Source organism: Cryptomeria japonica, chromosome 4 (assembly GCF_030272615.1).
Source record: "Cryptomeria japonica chromosome 4, Sugi_1.0, whole genome shotgun sequence".
Taxonomy (NCBI): Eukaryota; Viridiplantae; Streptophyta; class Pinopsida; order Cupressales; family Cupressaceae; genus Cryptomeria; species Cryptomeria japonica.
This window is the reverse complement of record NC_081408.1, coordinates 378,166,706-378,189,256: the sequence shown is the minus strand read 5'-3', so window position 1 is coordinate 378,189,256 and position 22,551 is coordinate 378,166,706. Positions and strand designations below refer to the sequence as shown.

The 22,551-nt window shown below is 35.1% G+C and overlaps 1 protein-coding gene across 2 annotated transcripts in view; it reads left to right on the top strand.

Moving 5' to 3' along the window:
* The window catches only part of LOC131047537 (cytosolic enolase 3), a 169,993-nt gene that overhangs the window by 22,558 nt on the left and 124,884 nt on the right, over positions 1 to 22,551 (top strand). For both annotated transcript variants that reach the window (XR_009106198.2, XM_057981395.2), the window contains exon 3: positions 14,816 to 14,990. Coding sequence is in view for 1 of the 2 variants with exons in the window: in XM_057981395.2 (XP_057837378.2) it covers positions 14,816 to 14,990 (175 nt within the window). In the remaining variant the exon portion in view is untranslated. The remainder of the gene's footprint in view (positions 1 to 14,815; positions 14,991 to 22,551) is intronic.

Below are 22,551 nucleotides of genomic sequence, written 5' to 3'. Positions count from 1 at the left end.
ATAGTGAATGTATTAAAAAAACAAATTCACGTAATAGTGCACTAATAATTCATCTGATGGTTTATATTATATATTTCAGACCATTACATTCCATTCATATAAAAGGGAGAAGAGTTCATTTGAAAGAGGCTATGGAGGAAGGAAGAAAGAATGGAGCATGTGAATCAAGAAAGAGTTTGGGATAAAAAAAAAGGAATGGGAAGAAAATAATGAAGTGACTCCTTCAAGAGGCAAAACTTATGAAGGGTTGTGCTCTTTCAAAGAGTGGTAATTGTGAAAGGTTGTGACTCTTTAAAAGGGTGGTAATTGTGAAAGGTTGCGACTCTTGCAAAGGGCAGACATGATGAGGAGGTGTGTCTTCTCCCTCACATTAGAAGATATAAAGGGGATAAAGTTTCATTCGAGGAGGACATCCAAGGGAGATCCATTTGGAAAATAATTTACTATTCTCAAAAGACAGCAAGGGAGGGTGGTGACTCAATTATTATGAAAGATGGTGATCCTTTCACCAATAAAGTATAAAGGAAAAATTATTCCAAGCATTCAAGGATCCTTTAACAATCATCTCTCATGAATCCACAAAAGCAATCATCAATTACCAAATCAAGCAAACAATCAATCACCAAATTATTCTATCAAATCAGCATTCATTCAATCATCATTCACCAATATATCAAACCAACATTCATGACATCATCACTCATCAATCATCTAATCAACAATCACTTAATCATCACTCACCAATACCTCAAATCATACAATGAAAGGAATTCATTCAATCAATCAATCATTCAACAAGAATCCATCAATCAAGTTTGAATTGGAGAGGAATTCAGAAATAAACCTGAGTTAGAAATTAAGAACAATTGTCTATAATATTAAGGGAAATAATTGGTATGCAATATTATCATATTTACTATTTATTTATAAATTCGTTAGAAAGATGTAGTGGTACTAGTCTTTACTCATCAACATGCCACCCTAAGTTGGATGGACTGGAGGTCCTTCCATACTTGTGGGCCAAGGGGCTGAATGACTTGGAGGCTCATTTTGTGCTCTTGGGCTTGGTTGAGGAAGATAGTCTCCCGACGTCCTAACAAGAAATATAAGATTAATAATTATTTATCTAATTTCAATCAGCAATCATATCTGGAATCAATGTGAAACATTTTATAGGGAGATGTAGCAGTACAGGTTACCTCATCAAGTACGCCAACCCCAATATGGATGGACCGGAGGTCTTGTCATTCTTGTGGGCCAAGGGGCCAAATGACTCGGAGGCTCATTCCATGCCCTGGGGCTTGGTTGAGTGTAATGCCCCTATTTTGAAATAGGATTTAATAATAAATGCTAATAATACAATTAAAATATAATAGAATAAAAATAAAATAAAATAAAAAATAAAAATAATTAAAATTTAGTTAAGTTTAATGAATGGTCAAAAGGCATGAAATGAAAAGTTGGGACTCCCCCAAACATGAAATATAAAAGGGAGAAGACAATTTCATTTGAAGGGACAAATATGGAGAAAGGAAGAAAGAAGGGAGCATGTGAATCAAGGAAGGATTAAGGGAAGAAGAAAGGAATGGGAAGTAAATAAGGAAGTGACTCTTTCAGTTGGGTAGAAATTATGAAGGGTTGTACTTTTTCAAAGGGTGCTAATTGTGAAAGGTTGTGACTCTTGCCAAAAGGCAGACATGATGAAGATGTGTGACTTCTCCCTCACATTGGAAGATATAAAGTGAAGGAGACATCATTTGAAGGAGGGAACCAAGAAGAAGATCAATCAATCCATTCAAGGGAGCATCAAACTTCATAACTGATTTCAGAATAATAAAGAGAGGAAGCCAGCGGACTTGATAATAGTAAGGGCAAGATTTAGGGCAATCCCATTGGGGGACATTACATTGAGGAAGACAGTCTCCTAGTGTCCTATCAAGCTTTTCCATCGGCTTCCTAATATGGTTGGCTATTGGAAATAAGCTATGAAATGGATACAATGAATTTAATATTTTGTTTTCAATAAGGATTATTTGTATATGATCATGCATCCTTGATGTCAATGCTTGATGTTTATTAATTATGACTTTTCTCTAAATTGAATTTCAAAAATGTAATTTTATTATATAATACTATTTGTAAATAAACTATATTATTGAAATTGTTATTATTGGGCAAAATCAGGTATATTCCAAAGGAGGAAATTACATTGAACTTCGTCGCTCTATTATCTAACATGCCTTTGCCAGTGTAATGCCCCCTATTGGGATATTCCTATATTTTTCCCTAGAACACCAATTGAGGTATGAATTATACTAAGGAAGCTTAACTTACCCCTTTATGTCTCTATTTAGACCTTGCAACCAGGTTAGTTATCATTATAAAGATGAACAAACATATAACCGGCAATATTATAAAGAGAGACCTAATTATCAATACATATTTTGCATGTGGGATTGTCATTGAATAACACTTCCCCTACAACCTATCCTCATTATGGAGTCCCTTGGAACATTATTTAAGGTGCCTTGAGCTTATTCTTTACCATCAAGCCCAAGAGCACGAAATGACACCTGCCATTTGGCCTCTTGGCCCCACCTAGGGTTGCTCTACTTTAATGGAACCTTGTGCCACTTGCATCCCTTATATGTATTCTATTCTACTTTCCATAATGAGATGGTTGGTTGGTTAAGTATCAAAGAGTCTTATACATATAATCTTATTATGCATAAATATCATAATGGCAAGAATAGCAACATATAAATATCTATTATCACAATATGTTAATCACTTATCATTATATATCATTGTGTAAGACAATATATTGAGATCAGAATTCTATTCCTTATGCGTCACACCAAATACTTGGATTTATATATGTCTGCTGATTAATAATACTGAATCTGCTTGTGTTCTTCCTTGATTGGCTATTTTGCTTATTCTTTTCCGATTCCTTGCTTGCTGATCTAAGATAACTTATTTCCTTCTGCCTTTTATATCCTCAAGGAGGGACGGGGGAGTGTTGATGCGTGTTTTGTGACACTTGTCAACACAAAATAAAATACAAGTGCTCCGGTATGCTTTGGTTTGTGGAATTGATTTGGATCTATCATTCTTGCTATTCAGATGTGTTTCACAATCAGTTGGTTAGGGATTTGATGACTCAGGAGCTATCATTTGTTCTAGTAAGCCTTTTGGTCACCGGTAAGGGTTTTACCGGCAGAGATTTGTTGAAGATCTTTTGATGCACATGATAAGTGGTGTTGGTGCATCTTCTAGATGGTTCTTAGGATGCTAATGGTTATCATGTTCGTGTTTCCAGTTCATCGGTTATCATGTTCGTATTTTGTATATTGTTAGTGATTTGTAGAGCATACACAAGAACAAAAGCATAAATACATTCCAACCTCTCATTCCTCATTCGCACCAAACACTTTCTCCTCAGTGTGCAAGTCTGCAAGTTTTGTTTGTGATCAAACATCATGCCCTCTCTATTTCTGCACATAAAGGAGCGTTAGATAGATGCTAGGAAGATCAAGGAGCTTCTATCAAGGGGAATCTTCTTCCAAGGCAAGATTTTATCCAACTTTAAAAAAAGCTAGAAAGAAAGCATAAATCCTAAGTTTAACCCCTCCAACGTGTAAGAAACTTGTTAAAATCTGCAAGGAAAGAAGTTAGCAAATGAAAGAAAAATATATAACACACACACACACATATGTTTCATTGTGGAAGAAAAAATTTGAGGATTTTAGTAAGCTTTTAAAGAGATTAAGTCTCTTAATTTTATATTTCTATTATATATACAAATATATTTAAGAGACTTAAACGCTTTAAATCAACTAAAATCTTTAATTTTTTTCTAGAATTATCAAAACACGAAATATAGAGTTTACCAATGAAAGAACTACAAATTAACCAAATACATCTTTGTTTAAATGTGACCTCTTTATTTTTATATTCCCATCATATTAGCTTTGATTTACCAAGAGACTTAAAGATCTCCTAGAAGAATGCTGAACTATGTGATCAAATAAGGCAACTGCAAGGTTTACAATCCGAACAATGCGACTTTACGATGGATAGACCCAGTGAAAATATGTTATTTTCTGTTATCACAAAGGGACTTACGCTTTGCTGGAACACTGGAATACCAACTTGACTTGAATTTCAAATAAAAAACATAAAGGGATAAGGTTAGAGAATCTAATATAAGAACCTAAGGTCAATGATGATAATAGATGGTGCTTAGATGGACGGACTCCTTAAATCAAGCTTTGCTTCGCCATGAGGAAACAACTATACAAAACTGATGCAATCTCCAAAGGTAACAAAGGATTTTCATATTGTAAAACATTTATCCAAATACTCAATATTGGTGCAATCCAAATGACCATCCACAATTGAACTATTGCCAAATAAGGTTCAGACTAACCATACACTGCAATTTGCAATCAACAAGCTACAAATGGTATGAACTGGAATTCCATCAAATATCATCACATTTCGCCATTACAATCAATGAACTCTAACCAAACATTGAGTAGTAGAAACCATGCAAAATGTAGAAATTACACATAAAGATCGACCATATCTTCAATGAAACATGTATTTATTTTGACATACTCTTGGCAACAATTTCTGATCTCCTCCTCCTCCTCTATTGATTTCTACTACAATTCCCTATCAACTATTAATGTAATGTCCCCAAATTATAAGTACCCAAATTTTGCCCTAATTGAGGTAGAGCAGGGTTTAGAAATACTTGTTACTTTGATTGGAACATTGCAGGTAAGTTAGGAAGTAAACATAATTATAATTTATTAAATAGATCTATTAATTAGAAAACACCAATTATACATATATAAAGCATAGTCCTAATTACAAGATTAAATTAGGCTTGAGAGAATTCAATTATAGAAGGGCATAGGATAGGGTGACTAAGAGGGGTGCTCTAGAGACCCTCTACCCTAGGCCCAAGAGTGGAACTTATCCCCCTTGGCCTCATGTGGCCTATGCCATCCAAATGAGGTGGGATTCCTAGTGAGGTATCCTATCACTGTTTTCCTCAACTTTGCCACCATTATCCTATTCCTTATGATTAATGCATCTATTTACTAAGATAGAGAGTATGAGGGCTCTTTACAATAGGGTGCCCAAGAAGTCCATCCTTATAGGCCCAAAGGCAGCACCCTCTGTACCCCTTTGGCATCATGGGACTCCCTAGTCTTATAACATGAGGTGGTGTGCCTAGAAGATGACCCCAACACCATGTCCCTACTTGCGAACCCCTCTCCTACTATCTTGGTTGTAAACATTTAGAACATATGCAGGTACATGTTTTTCATATAATAGATTTACTGTAGATATCATTATCAGATTTCTATTTACAGTGGCAATATATATATATATATATATATATATATATATATATATATTTGTGTGTGTGTGTGTGTATTTATATATTTATATGTATGTATATATATAAACGACACTTCTTGTATTATGTGTGAGGAATCTCATACCAACTGTAGTAAGTAACCGATTTGCAGAATGAAGTGTTTTTATAAGATAAGATTCAATGATTCCATGATTCTTCTTGGTTGCTTGGCACGTTCCTTATATATCTCTTCTTTGGACCTAGAGGGTTGTCTCTCTTCCCCGTGGTGGCTATTGTGGAAGAGTTGTATCTCTTCATAATTATTTGTTCCTTCGTAACTATCGGTTAGGGACGTTTTATTTTGTTTTATCTAACTGTCACATCATAACATATCTTGATTAATTTACCTTTCAGAATTAAATGTGATCGCTATTGGTGAGGGCCGCAGGAATGCATTCTATGATCTTTACTTGGTTTGGTCTACAACAGACTTTACAAAATTACAATGGAGGGGAAATTGCGAAGTCTTACTTGTAGTAAGACAATTTCCCCATTCTTCCTTAATGTGGATGGAGATGTCATGGTGAGGACATGACAATTAACCTTTACAAATGAGAAGGCCAAGCCTTATATAGAACTCTCAATTACAAATGAAGGGTCCATATTGATTCTAAATCAATGGCCAAGATAATTCTATGAAACCCTAAAGTGGGGTAGTTATAACAACCACCTCATCATGGGAAACCCTCTAGCTCAAATGGTTGGTAAGCTTGTACTAAGGCTTTAGGTTTTCACCATGTAGGTCCAAGGTTTAACTCTTGCCGGTTGGATTTAATTGGCGGCTGGGCTGTTTGAGCCCGCTTGGTCATCCATAGGGGACTAGTCTCGCCTCAACTCACCCCTTCATGACCCCAACTTGGTAATAAAAATTCCCAAGGCAAGGTCTGGTGGGAATTGTTGGGATACCTTAGTGTTAATTAAAAAAAACCACCTCATTACATTTAACAAAACCCAATGAAAAAATTACAAGCATTGAATACATATCCTTTTGAGGAAAAGGACCAATGATAATTAACATGTAGCCTCAATGGCACAATTTACAAGGAGTAGATGTTGACACTTCATCACATGTCCACTTTTTTTCTTAGTAGGATGAGTAAGGTTCAATGTATCTGGACATATTGATCTTGAATTATTTGATTGGTTGATGATGAATGGGCACCACCTCAGCTTGCATATCGTGTAACTTTCTTTTCCACCACAAAGAAGTCTTTGAATCTCTAGCAATATCTCTTGATACTCAACATCATCCGGTCCTTTGACTGATTGTGATGGTTCATATTCCCAAATTGCATCATCTCGGAATCCTTCATGTTGTCTTTGATATCATCTTCATCTTCTTGTAGGGTTCTTCTTTTTTAACACTTAGGTTCCTCTTCTCTCACATTTCATCCTCATCATTTGCCATCTTCTTCTTGACATGTTGGAAGTTCTTACCTTGATCTTGGATTTGTGAGGGAAAGCCAAGGTCGTTGTAGAATCCCTGTTGTAATGCTCTTCATGTTGTAATGTCTTGAGTCCTTTTGCATCTTGATGTCGTCTTGCATTGATCCTCTTGTAGAGTCTTTCACCTTGATCAAGGGAAATCCAAGGTCGTGGTAATGTTTTTCTTTGTACGACTTAAAACTTGACTCCTTCATCTTGTGATATCCTCTTCCATCTTTGTAGAACAATCCCACTCATTCCCTTGCATGGCTTGATTTCTCTCTCATTGTGAAGTCCTCTCTCCATGTTCCATGCACTTCTTTCCTTGCATCAAACCTGAAAAGACAAAGAAAACGCTTTGAATTATGATTGTAAATTAAACCCTATATTAGTGAAATGCAAGAAATTTTGATAATAATGGAGTTCAAACCCTTGCTTTCCTGATTCATATGGAAGAGTTCTAAAAGAATTCATGCAAATAATCTTCAAAATGTTGTGAAATGCCTTCAAACACATCAACAATTCATAAAAAATTGCGTTATAATCCTCTCCAAAACACCCCTTGGAATTTTTATTTCAGATCTGAAAAATGTATAAAAATTGTTGAGAATGCTTAGATCTGTGTGTAATTAACATGTCCTTTGCCCTCCAAAAACACTTCCTCTAAGTTCTGATTTGAAATATGTTCAAATTTCTGTTGAATCACTTCTGATCTGCAGATGAATTTGCTGCCTCTCTGCTATTATGTTGAATCAGATTGCAATACAAAATGTTTCTTCACTTCTGGAACTCACTTTCTTCTTCTGGAATTCGCATTTTGTTCTCTGCTTTGTGATTGGAAATATGATTCCTACACCTTCTGCCCCACCATAAATTCGCCTCTAACTGCTAGAAAATTCGCTTGCCTTCTGCTCTTGAATCTGCACTAGGATTCACTCTTCTCTGCTGTTAGCTTGATTTGAATGGAAGTATTGTTCCTTTGATCTGCGTGACTTCTCCTGCTGTTAACATCAACTTCTTCTGATATTAGTTCTTCATGACTCCAAGCACTCCTATCTGATCTTCTTGCATTGAATTTGGATCTGCATGTGAATCACTTGAATTTTCTCCAAGGAATGGACTCCGTTTAAGGTCCTCAATGTCAACTCATTTGCTTCCTCCCTTTTTATCATTCAGCACTACTTGATTTAAAATCTGAATTTGATTTACTGATAGAAATTCACATTCTTCTATTCTGCTCTGCTGCAAACTGCTGTGAATTGATTTGATTTGGAGAAATGAATCCTTTACCTCCTTGTTTTATAACGGCTCACACAACAAGCTTGTTTGATAAGGGGGTCTGCCTTCTTCTTTGCATTTGCATTTTATACTGTTTTCACATTTTTTGAACTCTTTTCTAGGCTGACCTTGACCTATTGCTTGGTGGGATTTGCATTGCTTTCCACACGTTTTGGGAAGAGATTTTATTCAAGTCGGTCTCCCTTGCTTAGCACGTTTTGATTTTAGGTATGGCCCTGCTCTTACACATTTTCTTTATTTCCAGCCAACCTCCTTAAATCATGAAACCCCCCTCCACAATTTCGTGGATTTTGTTTAGTCAAGGAAAATATTTAATCCTCCACGAATTTTATGGATTTTGATTGCTTGTGGATAATTTTTTTTTTGGGATTTTGGAGAGCTGTGGAAAAATCCAAGGCATCCAATACTTTCGTGGAGCTCACAATATCATGGAAAAATTCAAGTCCTCAAATTTATTTGTGGATTTTTGCATGTCAAGGAAAAATTTGCACTTTATCAAATTTTCGTGGATTCTTGAAGTGCATGGAAAAAATTTGCTTGCCTTTGAAAAGTCATGGATTTAGAGAGTCCATGGAATTCGCCTAAACTTCCAAGAAAAACTTGCTCTTGATGTATATTTTCATTTTTTTTTGTTTGTCGAAGGAAATTCAGGAGTTGTCAAGGATCCATCATGAATGTGGATTTTCTCCCCTTGACATAGATTTTAAAATAAAATTCCGAGGCTAAATTAAGGATTTTCCATTTAAAATTTTTTTTCCTTCATTTTTCCATGGCATTCCATTCATTTTTCCATGATTTTCATCACTTCTTCATGAATTTTCCATGGTATTTTGTTGATTAAATCCTTGTAATTTCCTTGATATTTCCTCATTTCCTCAATTTAGGGATGAATTCCTCATTTCAAGTTTGGAATTTTCTATCACCTTTCCCCTTCTCAATCCCTGGAAATTTTCATAACTTTCCTCTTCTAATCCACTTTCATCATATTTTCCTCAAATTTCTAGACTTGAAGATTCTTTCTTGACTATACCTTCTTCTGACTTGACCTACCTATTTCAAGGGTTTGATCAACTTTTTTCCTCGGACTGACAAGACATTGCAACTATTATAAGGTCTAGGAGACAAAAACTATTGCCATGCTAACTAAAACCAAGCAAAATGACTAATCTAACAAGCACAAAAGAGGGGTCCCCATTTGCAATGGGGAGTTGGTGTTTACAACACAACAAGTCATCTTATTTCTTTTGGGATCTGTCCTGTGGAAATGTCATGTGTCTTTGATTGATGCCTTTCTTGGAACCCGATGCCTCTTCACCTATGATTATTCAATGGTTATTATCATTATGATGTTCACTGACTTAGATTAATGATAATTGCCTCTTTATAATTCCAGTTTGTTTCTCCCTTAATCGTAGCATCATAAAATTGTTGACTTGTCAATGTTTATTAGTATATTAGTGTTTATTGTTTGGTGCTTTGTAATTCGCTGTTTAGGTGTCCCTTCATTTATCCATTTCTGTTTTCTTCTTGTTTGGAGATGGTATGGGGTTAGATTAGTTCTTCTTACTTCGGGATCCACTATAAAAATTCTGCAGTCTTACTAGTAAGACAATTTTTTTGATCAATAGTAATCAATTTATGGATTTATTTATCGTGTTATTTCTTCTGGATACAGATGTGAGTGTTTATGGTGGGGACATGACAGCTAAGCAAAATACATGTGCTATCTCTATTATTGTATGATTCCTCATTTCCATTGTTTCAATTTGCTTTGGGATGTTAGGAGCTGAGAATCGCCTCTATATATCCCTTCTTTGTCATAGTCTTCTTTGAATTGTTTGGAAGTAATCTCTCCCCATAGTTTTACCTCAGTTTTTAATGTGTTTACCGATTTAATTTTCTACCAATGTTTTAAACTTAAGAAAGATACAGAAGCATTCAAACCTAGATTTGAGAAAGTAAACCGACATTTTTTGAGAAAAATTATCAATCAAAAGAAGAAAATGCCTTGCCTCTGATGTTATTTGTGATTTTTGGGATTATCATACAAATCAACGTGAATGAAATCAAGAACCCCTTTGACTTACTATTTACTTTCAGTCATAATGGTTGTCTCTTGTATCTTGCATCTAAACACCCTACACAAATATTCAATTTTTCCTTGAATGGAAGTAGCCTATGAACCACATTAATTCGACAAGATGTAGAAGGATACTTAAAGATCGAATGGCCATACCTTTCGAGTCAAGGAATGCTAGTGTTGACCTCCACTAGAAGAGAATACCGGAAAAGCAAGTTAGCTTTTTTTCTCACCCTTCTCTTCACTTGAGACTATTTGCAATATCTTTTCTATTGAATATTATGTCTCGAACGTTACTCATAGTAGTATATCTAGATATTTTATGAATCTCTATGTTTTTTACTACTACATTATTTCTACGAATAAATAGTTATTATAATAGGATCAACAAGTTTATATAGGCCTTTTTGCTTAATACCAAGGGCAATCATGTTCTGTTTCACACTGGAAGACAAACATTTATTGTCACAAAAATTCACATTGGTGATCAATTTTTCATGTAGTAGGAGTAATCTTTAACCTTGGCATTATAACCTTTATGCTATCAACCCAAGCTTGGTTGCGGTTTTTATCACTGGCTGCTCTGACAAGCAGTTATCATTGGCAATAACTGTGGACAGTCTTCCACCATTCCCTGGTCATGGGTCATGCTTTTATGGCTGGTGTCTTTTAGTGAGGTTGTGGATGTTCTGACAAGTGCCTCTTGTGATGGATTCGTGGGCATTATTCTTAGACTTTCTGACTGGTGGCTGCAGATAGTTGCTCCCTTTTATTACTATTTTCTGCAGTCTTCTATTCTTGCAAGTGTTTTATCCTCTGCTGGCGATTTAATGCAGTCTTGGGTTTTTATGACAGGTCTTCGCATTCACTGCAGTTATGGCTCTTCTGTTAGGTGCCTATTTCCTATGCCTATTCTTGATCAAACTGGCAGTGGTCTGCCCATTCAAGGCAGATAACTTATACAAAAGGAGATGAATGTGTGTGTAAAAGACTTGTATAGAAACAGATATATGCATGTGTAAAAGACAGATAGAGGTATTGATTTATTGAACAAAAAAAAACTAGCAATAGGAGTAGTGAAATAAAAAGGAGCAAATTATGTACTGGTGGCCTGTGCAAGACTGTGGCCACCATGCAGCAATCTTAGAGAACCTACGTGTTATTGTAAGGCCCTTTGTTGGGTGGTGCAATACTGTAAGTCATAATTTGAATTCTGGATTATGACATCTGAATTATAGTTATTCTCATTCTGCCTTTGTAGTTTGATTTAGTGTACAGGGCTGCTAGGATCAGTAGCCTTTCACTGATTTAGGGCAGAGTAGGATCTTGTTTTTAGCTCTTATGTTTCAAGTCTGAATAGTAATTCAAAAAATGATATGTTGTTGATCACGAAGACCTTGTGAGGCTTCCAAAATCGTGGAAACTTTACGATTATATATTGCTGTTTTGAACTTGGTCAGATACTAGGTTGACAGTGTGTTGTCAGTTGCTAAGATTGTGTGCTTTCTGTTGGTTTTTTTGTTGATCTCTGAAGGGATATATGTAGATGAACTATCAATTCATATAAGTTTCTTTTAGCATTTCATGAAAGAATTGCTCCATTAGGGCCTTTTCTGGATCAAGAAATTACCATGGCACTTAAACAGGAAAATGCATCATTTGTGGCTATAAGGATGGAAAATGTATTGAAGTACTTTGATTCAATACTAAGATGCTCATGTTTAGAGCTGGGTAAAGATATCCATGATAGGTGTTATAAGTTCATTGTAGTAAAAGATTATAATTGGTAGAGCTTGTTAACTATGGACATATTGCATGATCAAATAATTGGAGAGCAACAATCCACTTCAAGTGGGGATTTGAACATTGATCTTGAACTAGATGACAAGTATGTCACATGCTTAGATAAGTGTTCCTAGATATGAGATATACTGACAGAGGTTTGTTGCATTGGCAAAATTGGTGAACATGAAACGCTTATAGTAGCATATGTGTTAGAAACTGAGAATGGAAAAACACAAATGAGTTGATGCAGAAGTAAACAGTTATATATGATAGAGAAAAAAGTAGAAAAATATTTAATGGTATACGGGTAAAATGAATACTCCACATATAGTGAATAAAACAGGCATTGTGGATCTGGATATGCAGCTCAAACATGATTTTGCACAAGAACCAAACATACTCCATGCAGGGCTAGCCAACCAGGAATTGATTAGGGAACAAGGGATGATAAATAAAAAATAAAATTTATGATGGAATGAGACCCAGAATTGACAAAAGTGGCATTAAAAATAGTTACAAAACATAAAGAAGCCTTTTCATGGAGACCATACCATGTAGCATGAGTGTAGATTAATGAGGCAATATTATAATTCATTGCAAACTTTTTTGTAATAGTTTCTTTTTGTTACATGTGGGCTATTTCTGATCTGTTCAAGATAACTGAGAGTGTTCACTTGCAAGTTTCCTTATTCTGTGAGTTTGTATATATGTGCTGGCTCTGTTCCATTGCTGATTTGCAGGTATGCCTGCATCCTATTTCCTAGCTATAACTTTGTTGCCCAATGGAGTAGGCACTAGTTTAGGAGGTGAATGACCAAACATATTTCATTTCAACTCTCTTTTGTTAGTTGTAGGAGTAGCTTAGGTTTTGCCATACTGGTATGATCAGTGCAACTCATGATATATTTTATGCTGTCCTGAAACTGACAATTTTTTTGTGGATCATACCAGTGTGTTCCTCCTGTTCCATGTGTATGAAATATTAAATGGAGTCATTAGTTGAGGAATAATACTGATGTTATTTTTGTTGCACAGAAAGAGTAAGTTATCATCTGCTTATTGGAGGTTTTATAAGTCTGTATGTACTATGTAGTCAACACTGACATGAACTTAGTGAAATTTTTTGGAGATCATAGCATATTGGGCATGGCTTCTTATGAGCATTGAGTTTAAACGCTTATTTCTCTTTAATTTTTTGTTTTGGAGACCACAGGGAATACTCCCATTGGCCTTGCAGAGCCTAAAGCTGAAGTTGAGCTAGTCTGCTTATAAGAATTGGTCCATTCGTACCACTATTTGATCAGAAGTCCTGCCTATCACATATATTGACAATCCCTGGCCATAGGTTTTGGTGAAATTTTTAGGGTTTGTGGAGATACAGGTTTGAGCACCAATAGAACCTTAGGAAGATCAGTTCTTTGCGCAGCCCAAGGTACAAGGAAAATTGGACCAAACTCATACAAGAGTTTCAGAAAATATATTGCTTCCCGACACAACAAGAATGATACAAGCAAATTTGTCTAACTTATTTTTTGTTGGGGGAGGGGGATAGGGTTGGAAGCTGAAGAATTACTTGGCTAGATTAGTTATCAGTGATAAATCTGATTATGCTTAAAGTGTCTGAGGACATTTCAATAAATTTAGTGTTATTGTGGTTATGAAAAAGTGTCATCAAAAGTATGACCTTTAATGGCTGCCTTAGACTTTATTCTCAGTTGTTTTGATATTAAAACATCATCATTCTATTGCAATTCATAGTTGTTATCTGCATATCTGGCTAGTTGAATATTGCTGTTGCATTCTGCGAACTGCTCGTCAGTTTGACTGCTTATTCTGCTTTCCAAATAAACCTACCTAGTTTCAAGTATAGTTAAAAAAATCACAAATAACTCACCTGACTTGTGAGTTCTCATAAGATAAAACTGCTTCTGAGGCACTGGCCTAAAAACTTGGCTGCAATTCTTTACAGAAAATCATGGGATTAATTGCCAAATGTGGCAAAACTTGGCAAAAAAACTCGATTGAGTCCATGAAGACATTACAGTGTGTTGTTGCAGGCAGCATATGAAAACACCATATAAAGGACATCAGATGTAGGAATTGTGATGTGTGAAGACACGCTCTACCATGCACAAGATAAATGGCAATAAAAAGGCAATCTTGTGGGCACCTTTTCCAGTCACAGCCTGTCAGGGGCAAATCTTCTAGTTGAGGGCATGTTGTCTGATTGTGAGTGGGTGATTAAACATCTGCTATTTGTCTGTGTGTGGGAGGGCTATGAGTCACAAATGGGAAGCTTGCAGTTACAAATGGGCCGTTTAGAGTCACTTGCTGAGAGTTTGTGAGTTTTTGGTGAATCTTCAAGTCAGAGACAAATTTGGGCCTGCTGAGTTTTGCTGAGTCATGAGTTTCTAAACTATTGTTTCAACTTTAAGCATTGTTGAGGCGTTCTAGATATTCAAGCTTAAATTTTAAACTGTATCTAAAGTCTGGATATCCTCAATCACTTGAGTTCCCTTCATTGTTGGGCATTTTTAATCAATCATTTATATTTATAAAGATTATCTCGCTCCTTAATATAAAAACTTTGCTTTGATGTTTTTGAAATTATTTGTCAGAAGTTCCAAAGACTATTCAAACTTTATTTTGAAATTGATTTCTAATTTTTATTTTGTTTCCACAATCTGTTCAGTTATTAAAAATTTGAAAGTCAAAATTAAAACCAATTGTGCATCAAAAATTAGAAATAATTGGCCATATTTTTGTTGGTGTATTATTCCATCGTACAGGTATGAGGCTGTGGAGCTACGTGATAAAGATGAACACAAGTACCTGGGAAAGGGTGTTTTAAAGGCTGTAGCAAATATCAATGAGAAGATTTCCCTTGCTTTAGTTGGCATGGATCCGACTATGCAAGCAGAAATTGACAAAGCCATGATAGATTTGGATAAGACAGAAAATAAGGTGCAGCTGCTTTCTAATTCTGACTTTTGATTCAGAGTATTGTATTACATACTAAACAACAATTTTCTGTTTGAGCTGGGAACAGTTCACACTATTTGCTATAGGCGGATCTAAATAGTGGAAGAATAGATTTTATATTTTTAGGAGTATATTGTAGATAACAGGTTGTCATATATAATCAGTATGAAAATCAGGTTTTATTTTAAATTACTCTTCACTTAAATCTTGGCACCACTACATGGAGTTGCATCACAGACTAGAGTATGCTATAATGAACCAGTATAAAGTGAATTTATTGAAATATAAAATCCAATAGGTATCTGGTTTTTCCTGTTATTTGAATCTAATATCCCATGGATGTATGGAATTTTCAACGAAGTGATAGTAAACATATTACATGTTTCTGCCTTGCTTCTGTTCAAGAATGGTAATTTAAAGTCTCTCTTAAATTTTCTTGTCATTAATACATATAAGTTGTGAGCCACTTTAATGTCTACAAATGATGTTCACTCAACATTAGGACTCAATAAAGATGTAAAACAGAGAATCAACATGGAGCTTCCATACAAAAACAGGATAATTAGTGATGAAAATGGTTTCATCATATTTCTCTTGAAGATAATTCCTCAAAAAATTCTGCGGTCTCAGTGAGGCTATTCCATCTAGCAATGTCCTATTTACCCCCCTTGACTGCATGCTTATCATTTTGTTATTCCATCTTCTTCTTCCATTGTTTTATGGCTTCACAATAGTGTAGGTTCGGGAAAGTCACATGATCCTCATATAACACTAACACCTATCAGAGTACATGATCTGCTTGCATATCCTCATCCATGGCCTATTTTTCACTCATGCCGGGGCCATTAAATACAAGATAGCATTCCATAACAACCTCCTAATGCTAAAGATATTCATTTCACAAATGAATTTGGTAACATTGATGTGGAAGTAGTCAATTAGATATCTTATTGCCTCAGCTTGAAGTGGACTTATGTGATCTTAGTTAATAGAGCCCCACACAATCTTCTTTTAGAAATATAGTTGACATAGACATTCCTGGAATTTAATTTTTTAAGTAAAATGGATTGCATGTCATGTGATAAATATGCTACAGTCAAAAGATTAAGCAATCTTGCCCAATCACATTACCACTTGATCGTTATATATAGCATAAATGAAAGAATTATTATTATTATTAATAATATAATATTTATCAACGAATAATAATTTGAAAATTATTAAATATTTATTTATTTATTAAATATTATTATTTAATATTTATTAAAATTTATTACTAATAATATTCTTGAAATATTCAAATAAAATAAATAATAATATAAATAAATAAATAAGTAATAATAAAATATAATATTTATTAAGACAACGAGTTTATTAAGAAGACAGGCAACGATTAAAAAGAACACAAATAATTAACATGATTAATATACGTGAACAGCGTTTACACAGATTAAGAATAAGATTCTCATAAAACATCGATTCATTTTGTCCAAAAGGTGCGATTAATGAAACAAAGGTAATTTGTCATGAAGAAGTGGATTAGTCTTTGGGTTGTGAACTTGTGATTGTTGATGAAAGGAAATGTTTCTCTTGGAGGAATCGCATCCATCATGGAGAGATGTCTTTCTTCATGTAGCAAAAAGAGATATAAGATAAGGAGATTTGGGGTGGAAAAAAGGGGGGAAATATATATTATCTGGGAGCCATCGATCAGATCAGATTAGAACTGTCATTAATTTAAAGGCAGTAACATCCTTGTCCTTAGTGGTATGCACAGGGACGTACTTAGTATGTATGCTTAATATAGAAGGCCGCTGATGTTCCTATGCAAAATTTAATAATATTATGAATATTAATAATGATATAATAATTATAATACAATCTGGTAACTGCTCTGCAGTAATATATATATTAATAATATCTGAGAAAAGATGAAAGTGTGTATATATATATATAATGCTTTGATCAGACATATATATTAGAACATAAATCAGAAGAATTCTTAAGTTAATATTAGAAAGAAGAATATGTTTTTTCTGTTCCGACTGTCGGTATTTAAGAAGTTGGGAAAGGAGATGTTTTCAAGTAGGGGACATAACAATTGGTTTGACCCTTGCATTAAGAACTATGGATGTATGATAGATGAACAATTTATTTATTAATAGTTAATTGATTGCGCTACGGAATATCACTGATTTGTTTCATGTTAAGGTGGAATTGTCTCCTAATATATTTAGTTTGAGTCATAAGTATATTGAAATAGATTAATTATGGTTAAAACGTGCCTAAACCTAGTAGGGGACATTACAATAAACAAGTACACAAAAGAAACAAGCTAAGTCTAGATATATTTGACTGATTTAAATGCAAATTGGGTACAAAATGGCATCCTCTTGTGGAATGCTGATGGCTGATAAACTGAAACAAAATGAAATAGCAAATTGTTTTTGTAAAACTAAAAGTAAATACTACATAAAAACATTTTACATCTTCCTCTTCCCAGCTCTAGTGAAAACTAGGTGAGAGATAGAACCAGAGGGTCTAGTCCTAGGAGTCCGATGTGGCTCCTCCACCTCGCCAAAATGAGGTTGAGGGTAGCACCCCTCGCAGGCGTCTAAGGGTGAGAGAGAGAGGGGTAGAGAGATAGCTCTTGATCTTTGGGGAGAGAGGAGAGAGTGGTAGAGAGGGGATAGAGGAAGAGTGATAGGGAGATAGATAGGTCTAGAATTTGGGGTAGATAAAGTGAGTGAGATAGAGAGAGCTAAAGAATGCTGATAGGAGCCTATTGATTACTGAAATTTGATTTTCTGAAAATATAGAAGATCTTCTAAAACCTAGAATTTGCATTATAATTCCTAGAGATCTAAAGCCACTCTCAAATATCTTGCCAATATATACATGAAATATAACTTAAAGTATAATTAACTTATACTTTAAAGACATTTCAATATGTCTTTTTCCTTTCTTATACTTGAATGTTGTATTTCATGTATATATTCTGATGAAGAGAATGAGACTGACGTGAAAAAAAAATTGAGATGATTTTTTGATGTGTTTGGGCCTCTTCTTTTTATGCAGCCTAGTTTTTGCCGGATACTCACCGAGTTTTTGTGAAAAATTCGCCAAAAACTCGACGAGTTTTTGTGGTGAGTCAATGGTGAAATTACTCACCTTCGCCAAAAACTTGTCGAATTTTCGGCGAGTAGTCCATGTATGCTTACAACAATGTTTCCATCATGCAACTGTTGCCTAAGTATATGGATCTTGTCATATAGAAAATTGTTACTGTTGGATTTGAATATCCAGGATCATTAATTTACAACACCAGATAACATCCACAAAGACAAGAGAGAAGCAACAGGAGATGTTGATCCACCAAATCAAGAATACAATATGATTTTGATTGATAATTTACAATGCTAGAGGTAAGTAACTTCCTTATATAAGCAAGGTAAGACATACTATTAGACAAGATCATGACATGTGTTTTAATCCTATGACATGAGACAACTAACAAAAACAAATATTAAATGGCCTAGGACACAAGAAGTAAATGAGAAAATAAGATAAGATCTCATTAAGACAACTAAGGCTTCTAAAAAGATTCATAGGACCTAAGTAAACATGTGAATAAAATCCATTAGTTAAACTAGTTAGGTAAAACACCTTATTCACCAACACCCCCCCTTAAGTGCAACTTAGAGTGGAACAAGGTGCAAAAGATGGGTCTTGACAAGAAGGCTTGATAAGGTAGCCATGCATAAACAATCTCTCATAAATGGAGAAAAGGAGAAAAATTTTGTGGGAGAAAACTCTTCTCCAAAAGAGAGAAACACATGAAGAACTAAGGAGCCTCTACAATAATGTCCCAAAAACAAGAGGAACATGAAGAACATCACTGAAGCACGAAGAAGCTGTTGACAATTGTCCAAAGATGATTGGTATAGTGCTGTAAATGAAGAACCTCCTTTGAAAACATGGTGATGATCAAAATCAAGAAGAGAACAATCTGTATGAGTGCCCCCAATGACACTACTTGAACAATGATCAAATGGCACATGAATTTGTACAAGTGGCCTCAATGACACTACTCAACCAATGCAAGTTGGAAATATAGGTGCCAATAGTTTGAAGAACATTGATCAACTAAGGATGAAAGGTTGCCTCCACAACAAAAGGAATCCAAGAGTCTCTCATAGCTCACTCCAAAGCAGAACCAAGGATGCATTAGCACGAACAATGTAATACCTCCCCATAATGCTGACTAGGGAGAGGCATGATAAGTCCATTGAAACTATGTGTCACCATCGAGTGCATGAAGAAGAAACAACATTTGAAAGTGCACAAGAGAGTGCCTGCAATTGGTAGAAGGGTATGCAAAAGCAAGGCACATGGGCATGAGGCAACAATCACTGACTAGGGAGAGGCATGATAGGTCCATTGAAACTATGTGTCACCATCGAGTGCATGAAGAAGAAACAACATTTGAAAGTGCACAAGAGAGTGCCTGCAATTGGAAGAAGGGAATGCAAAAGCAAGGCACATGGGCATGAGGCAACAATCACTGAGATAAGTTGTTGTTGTGGAGGGACACTCACTTGACAAAGCTGTGATTGGCAAAATAACAAAGGCACTATACAACCCTCAATGGCACTTTATGATATAGTGCATGGCACAATCCTCTAAAATACATGTACAAGAGTGGCACTTTGTCTCAGTGCGTCTACAAAAGAGAAAGTGCATTCAAAAGATGTTCAAGGTGTCTATAAAGAACAAAATGCTAGATATACATATAAAGCAGCCCAAGTGAAGTGATCATGCAAATAGAAGGGTTCCAAGTGCCAAAATAATCAAGTAATCAACCAAAGTGTTAAAACAAAAATTGAATTAATTATACTTTGGTCAAAATTTGGAAAAAGTGCACGGATAGATTGAAAGAACTTTTGAAAGACCTTTCCAACACTGCAAGAATTGTGAAAAATGGAGAATTAGATCAAAAGCTATGAGCTCGGGAGCTAGAAAAGCACATCTGACTTTAACAGGCTATAAAATGCACCAACAACAAAATATGAGAAGTAACATCGGATAGTTCTTAACACTAGCTTTTCGATGATATCTCATTTGCCAAAATACGATATTGCCTATTGAAGTTATGGCTATTTTTCGAAATTAGCCTAGTTGGCAAAAAAGCAAAACTTGATTAGTCTCCCTGACTTGGGTGTTGGTCAACCATGGCACTAGGGGTGGGGCTCTGGTTGTAGGTGGTGTGGTGGCAACATTGTGGTGGTACTAGAGCGGAGCATAGGAGGCCAGTTGGTGGAGCGATAGAAAGGGGTGGAGGAGGGTTTGGGCATAGTTGTGCTAGTGCTAAGTGCCAAGGTATATTGGACTAGCACTAAACCCTTGCCATTGGTTGCGAGCCCCCAAAAAGTCGACAACTCCTTGTTGCATAGGTTTGATAGGTCTGGTAAGTGTGTAGACCTGAAAACTTAATTTTTTTGATCGAAATTTAATTCTTTTTTTGATTGGAATTTTAGAACTATAGATGGGAATCTAAGCTCTATAGAAAATAAAAAAAATTGCTTGTCGAAAAAAAATGCACGTATTTTTAATATATATTTTTTTATATTTTTCGAGGAAATGACATTTGAAGTATCAACATGCTTAGGGGACATATGGATGCCCTGCTTGGGCAATTTTTTTGCCACAAAAACAACTCCAAAAATAGGCAAATTGATAGTCAAAATTTGTCTGCTAGGCCTCTTGAATGCTATGGCAAGGTCCGTTTGGTGCCTCTAGAAAACGTTGTTCACCAAATTTGAGCTTTAAACCCATGTTTGCCAATGTTGGGAAATGGTGGCCAAATTGAGTTGAACAAAAGTCAAATCTGACTTTCTCAAGCCTCCTGGATGTAATGGGACAACACTATAGCCAAAAGAGATGCAATCATGAGATCTCACCAAAAACACACATGCAATATAGGATGAGCAGATCTATGTAAACCCTTTCTGATTCTCAAGATCACTTAAAATGCAAGAGAAGAGCATACGAGAATTCACAAGATTGAATTAGAAACTCAAATCATAATGAAAAACTTGATGATGGAAACTCTCTAGAAGGGAAGGGGCTTGCCATATTTAAAGCTTTGATGGCATGTTGGAGCTGAAGATCCAGGATCATAATTTGCAACAACAAATGACCTCCACAAAGACGAGAGAAGCAACAAGAGGAGATGCTATTCCACCAAATCAAGAATACAATATGATTGTGATTGATACAAGATTGATGATTTACAATGCTAGAGGTACCTTGTGGCACAGTACTAGACAATATCATGTCATCAGTCTTAATCTTATGGCATGAGACAATTAACAAAAACAAATATCAAATGACCTAGTACACAAGAAGTAAATGAGATAAGATCTCATTAAGACAACTAAGACTTCTAGAAATATTCCTAGGGCCTAAGTAAACTTTACATGTGAATAAGATCTACTAGGTGAATTGGTAAGGTAAAACACCTTATTCACCAATTTTTGAGAAAATCCAACAAGTTTACAAACTGAGCTTGTTTTGACAAAATGGCATATTCAAAGTATTTGACTTTTATATTGCTTAATTGACAAGACTTTAAATTGATTTATTGGTAAATTGCCCCAATTATTATTCTAGAATGATAAAGAGTTGGTTGCAATTTTTTAGTACGAGTATATATAATTACCACCAATTGTTTTTTACTCTGAAGCATAATATAAGTCACAACTGTATATTTAATTTTCAGCCGTAGAAAATTCAAGTTACAAGCTATAATGTAGAATGATATTTAGGAATTTAGGCTAGAATTGATTAAGATGGCGTCGAAGCAGAATGTTATTAAATTATTTGAAGCTAAATTGAAGTGTTTAATTTTTTGAGAGGCTCTGGGTTTGCTTCATTTATGTTTAATAAGTTCAACCTTTTGAGTCCAACTTGATGATCCATCTTCAAGAAAGAACTGAGATTTTGTTAATACATTATAAATTCTATTGCCAGAATAGTCCTATATTCTGTAGAATGCATCTCCAAATGCATCCCTATACCTTGTTTCTTTGTACCTGCCATGCTGTTATGGTTCCCTTGTTTCGGTGCCAATGCTATATTTCTGGTTAAATATCATTTCTACTTGGTATCCTGCATTGTGTGTTTGCCTATTTTTCCATCCTCCCAAAAGGGGACTTGTTGGAACATTGTGAAGTACATTATTTTTGTACTTAAAGGCTCACACCACCAATTACTGAAAGGTAGTTTGGGAGTAGGGTGCTTGTTATTGTAAATTTGAAAGGTTCATTGAAGAAAGGAGAGATCTTTTTGACATTGCCACCACAATTTTTTTTGATATTACTGTATAAGAATTGAAGTATAAAACTAATGGAGTAACAAAATATGAGTCCTTTTTGTAAACAATGGAAGAATTAGCAATACTTAGGAGTATGCAAGTGGATATTTATAGGAAAACAAATAAAGAACTAGTTTGCTCATCATGCAAGGAGTTGGCAGCAGTACT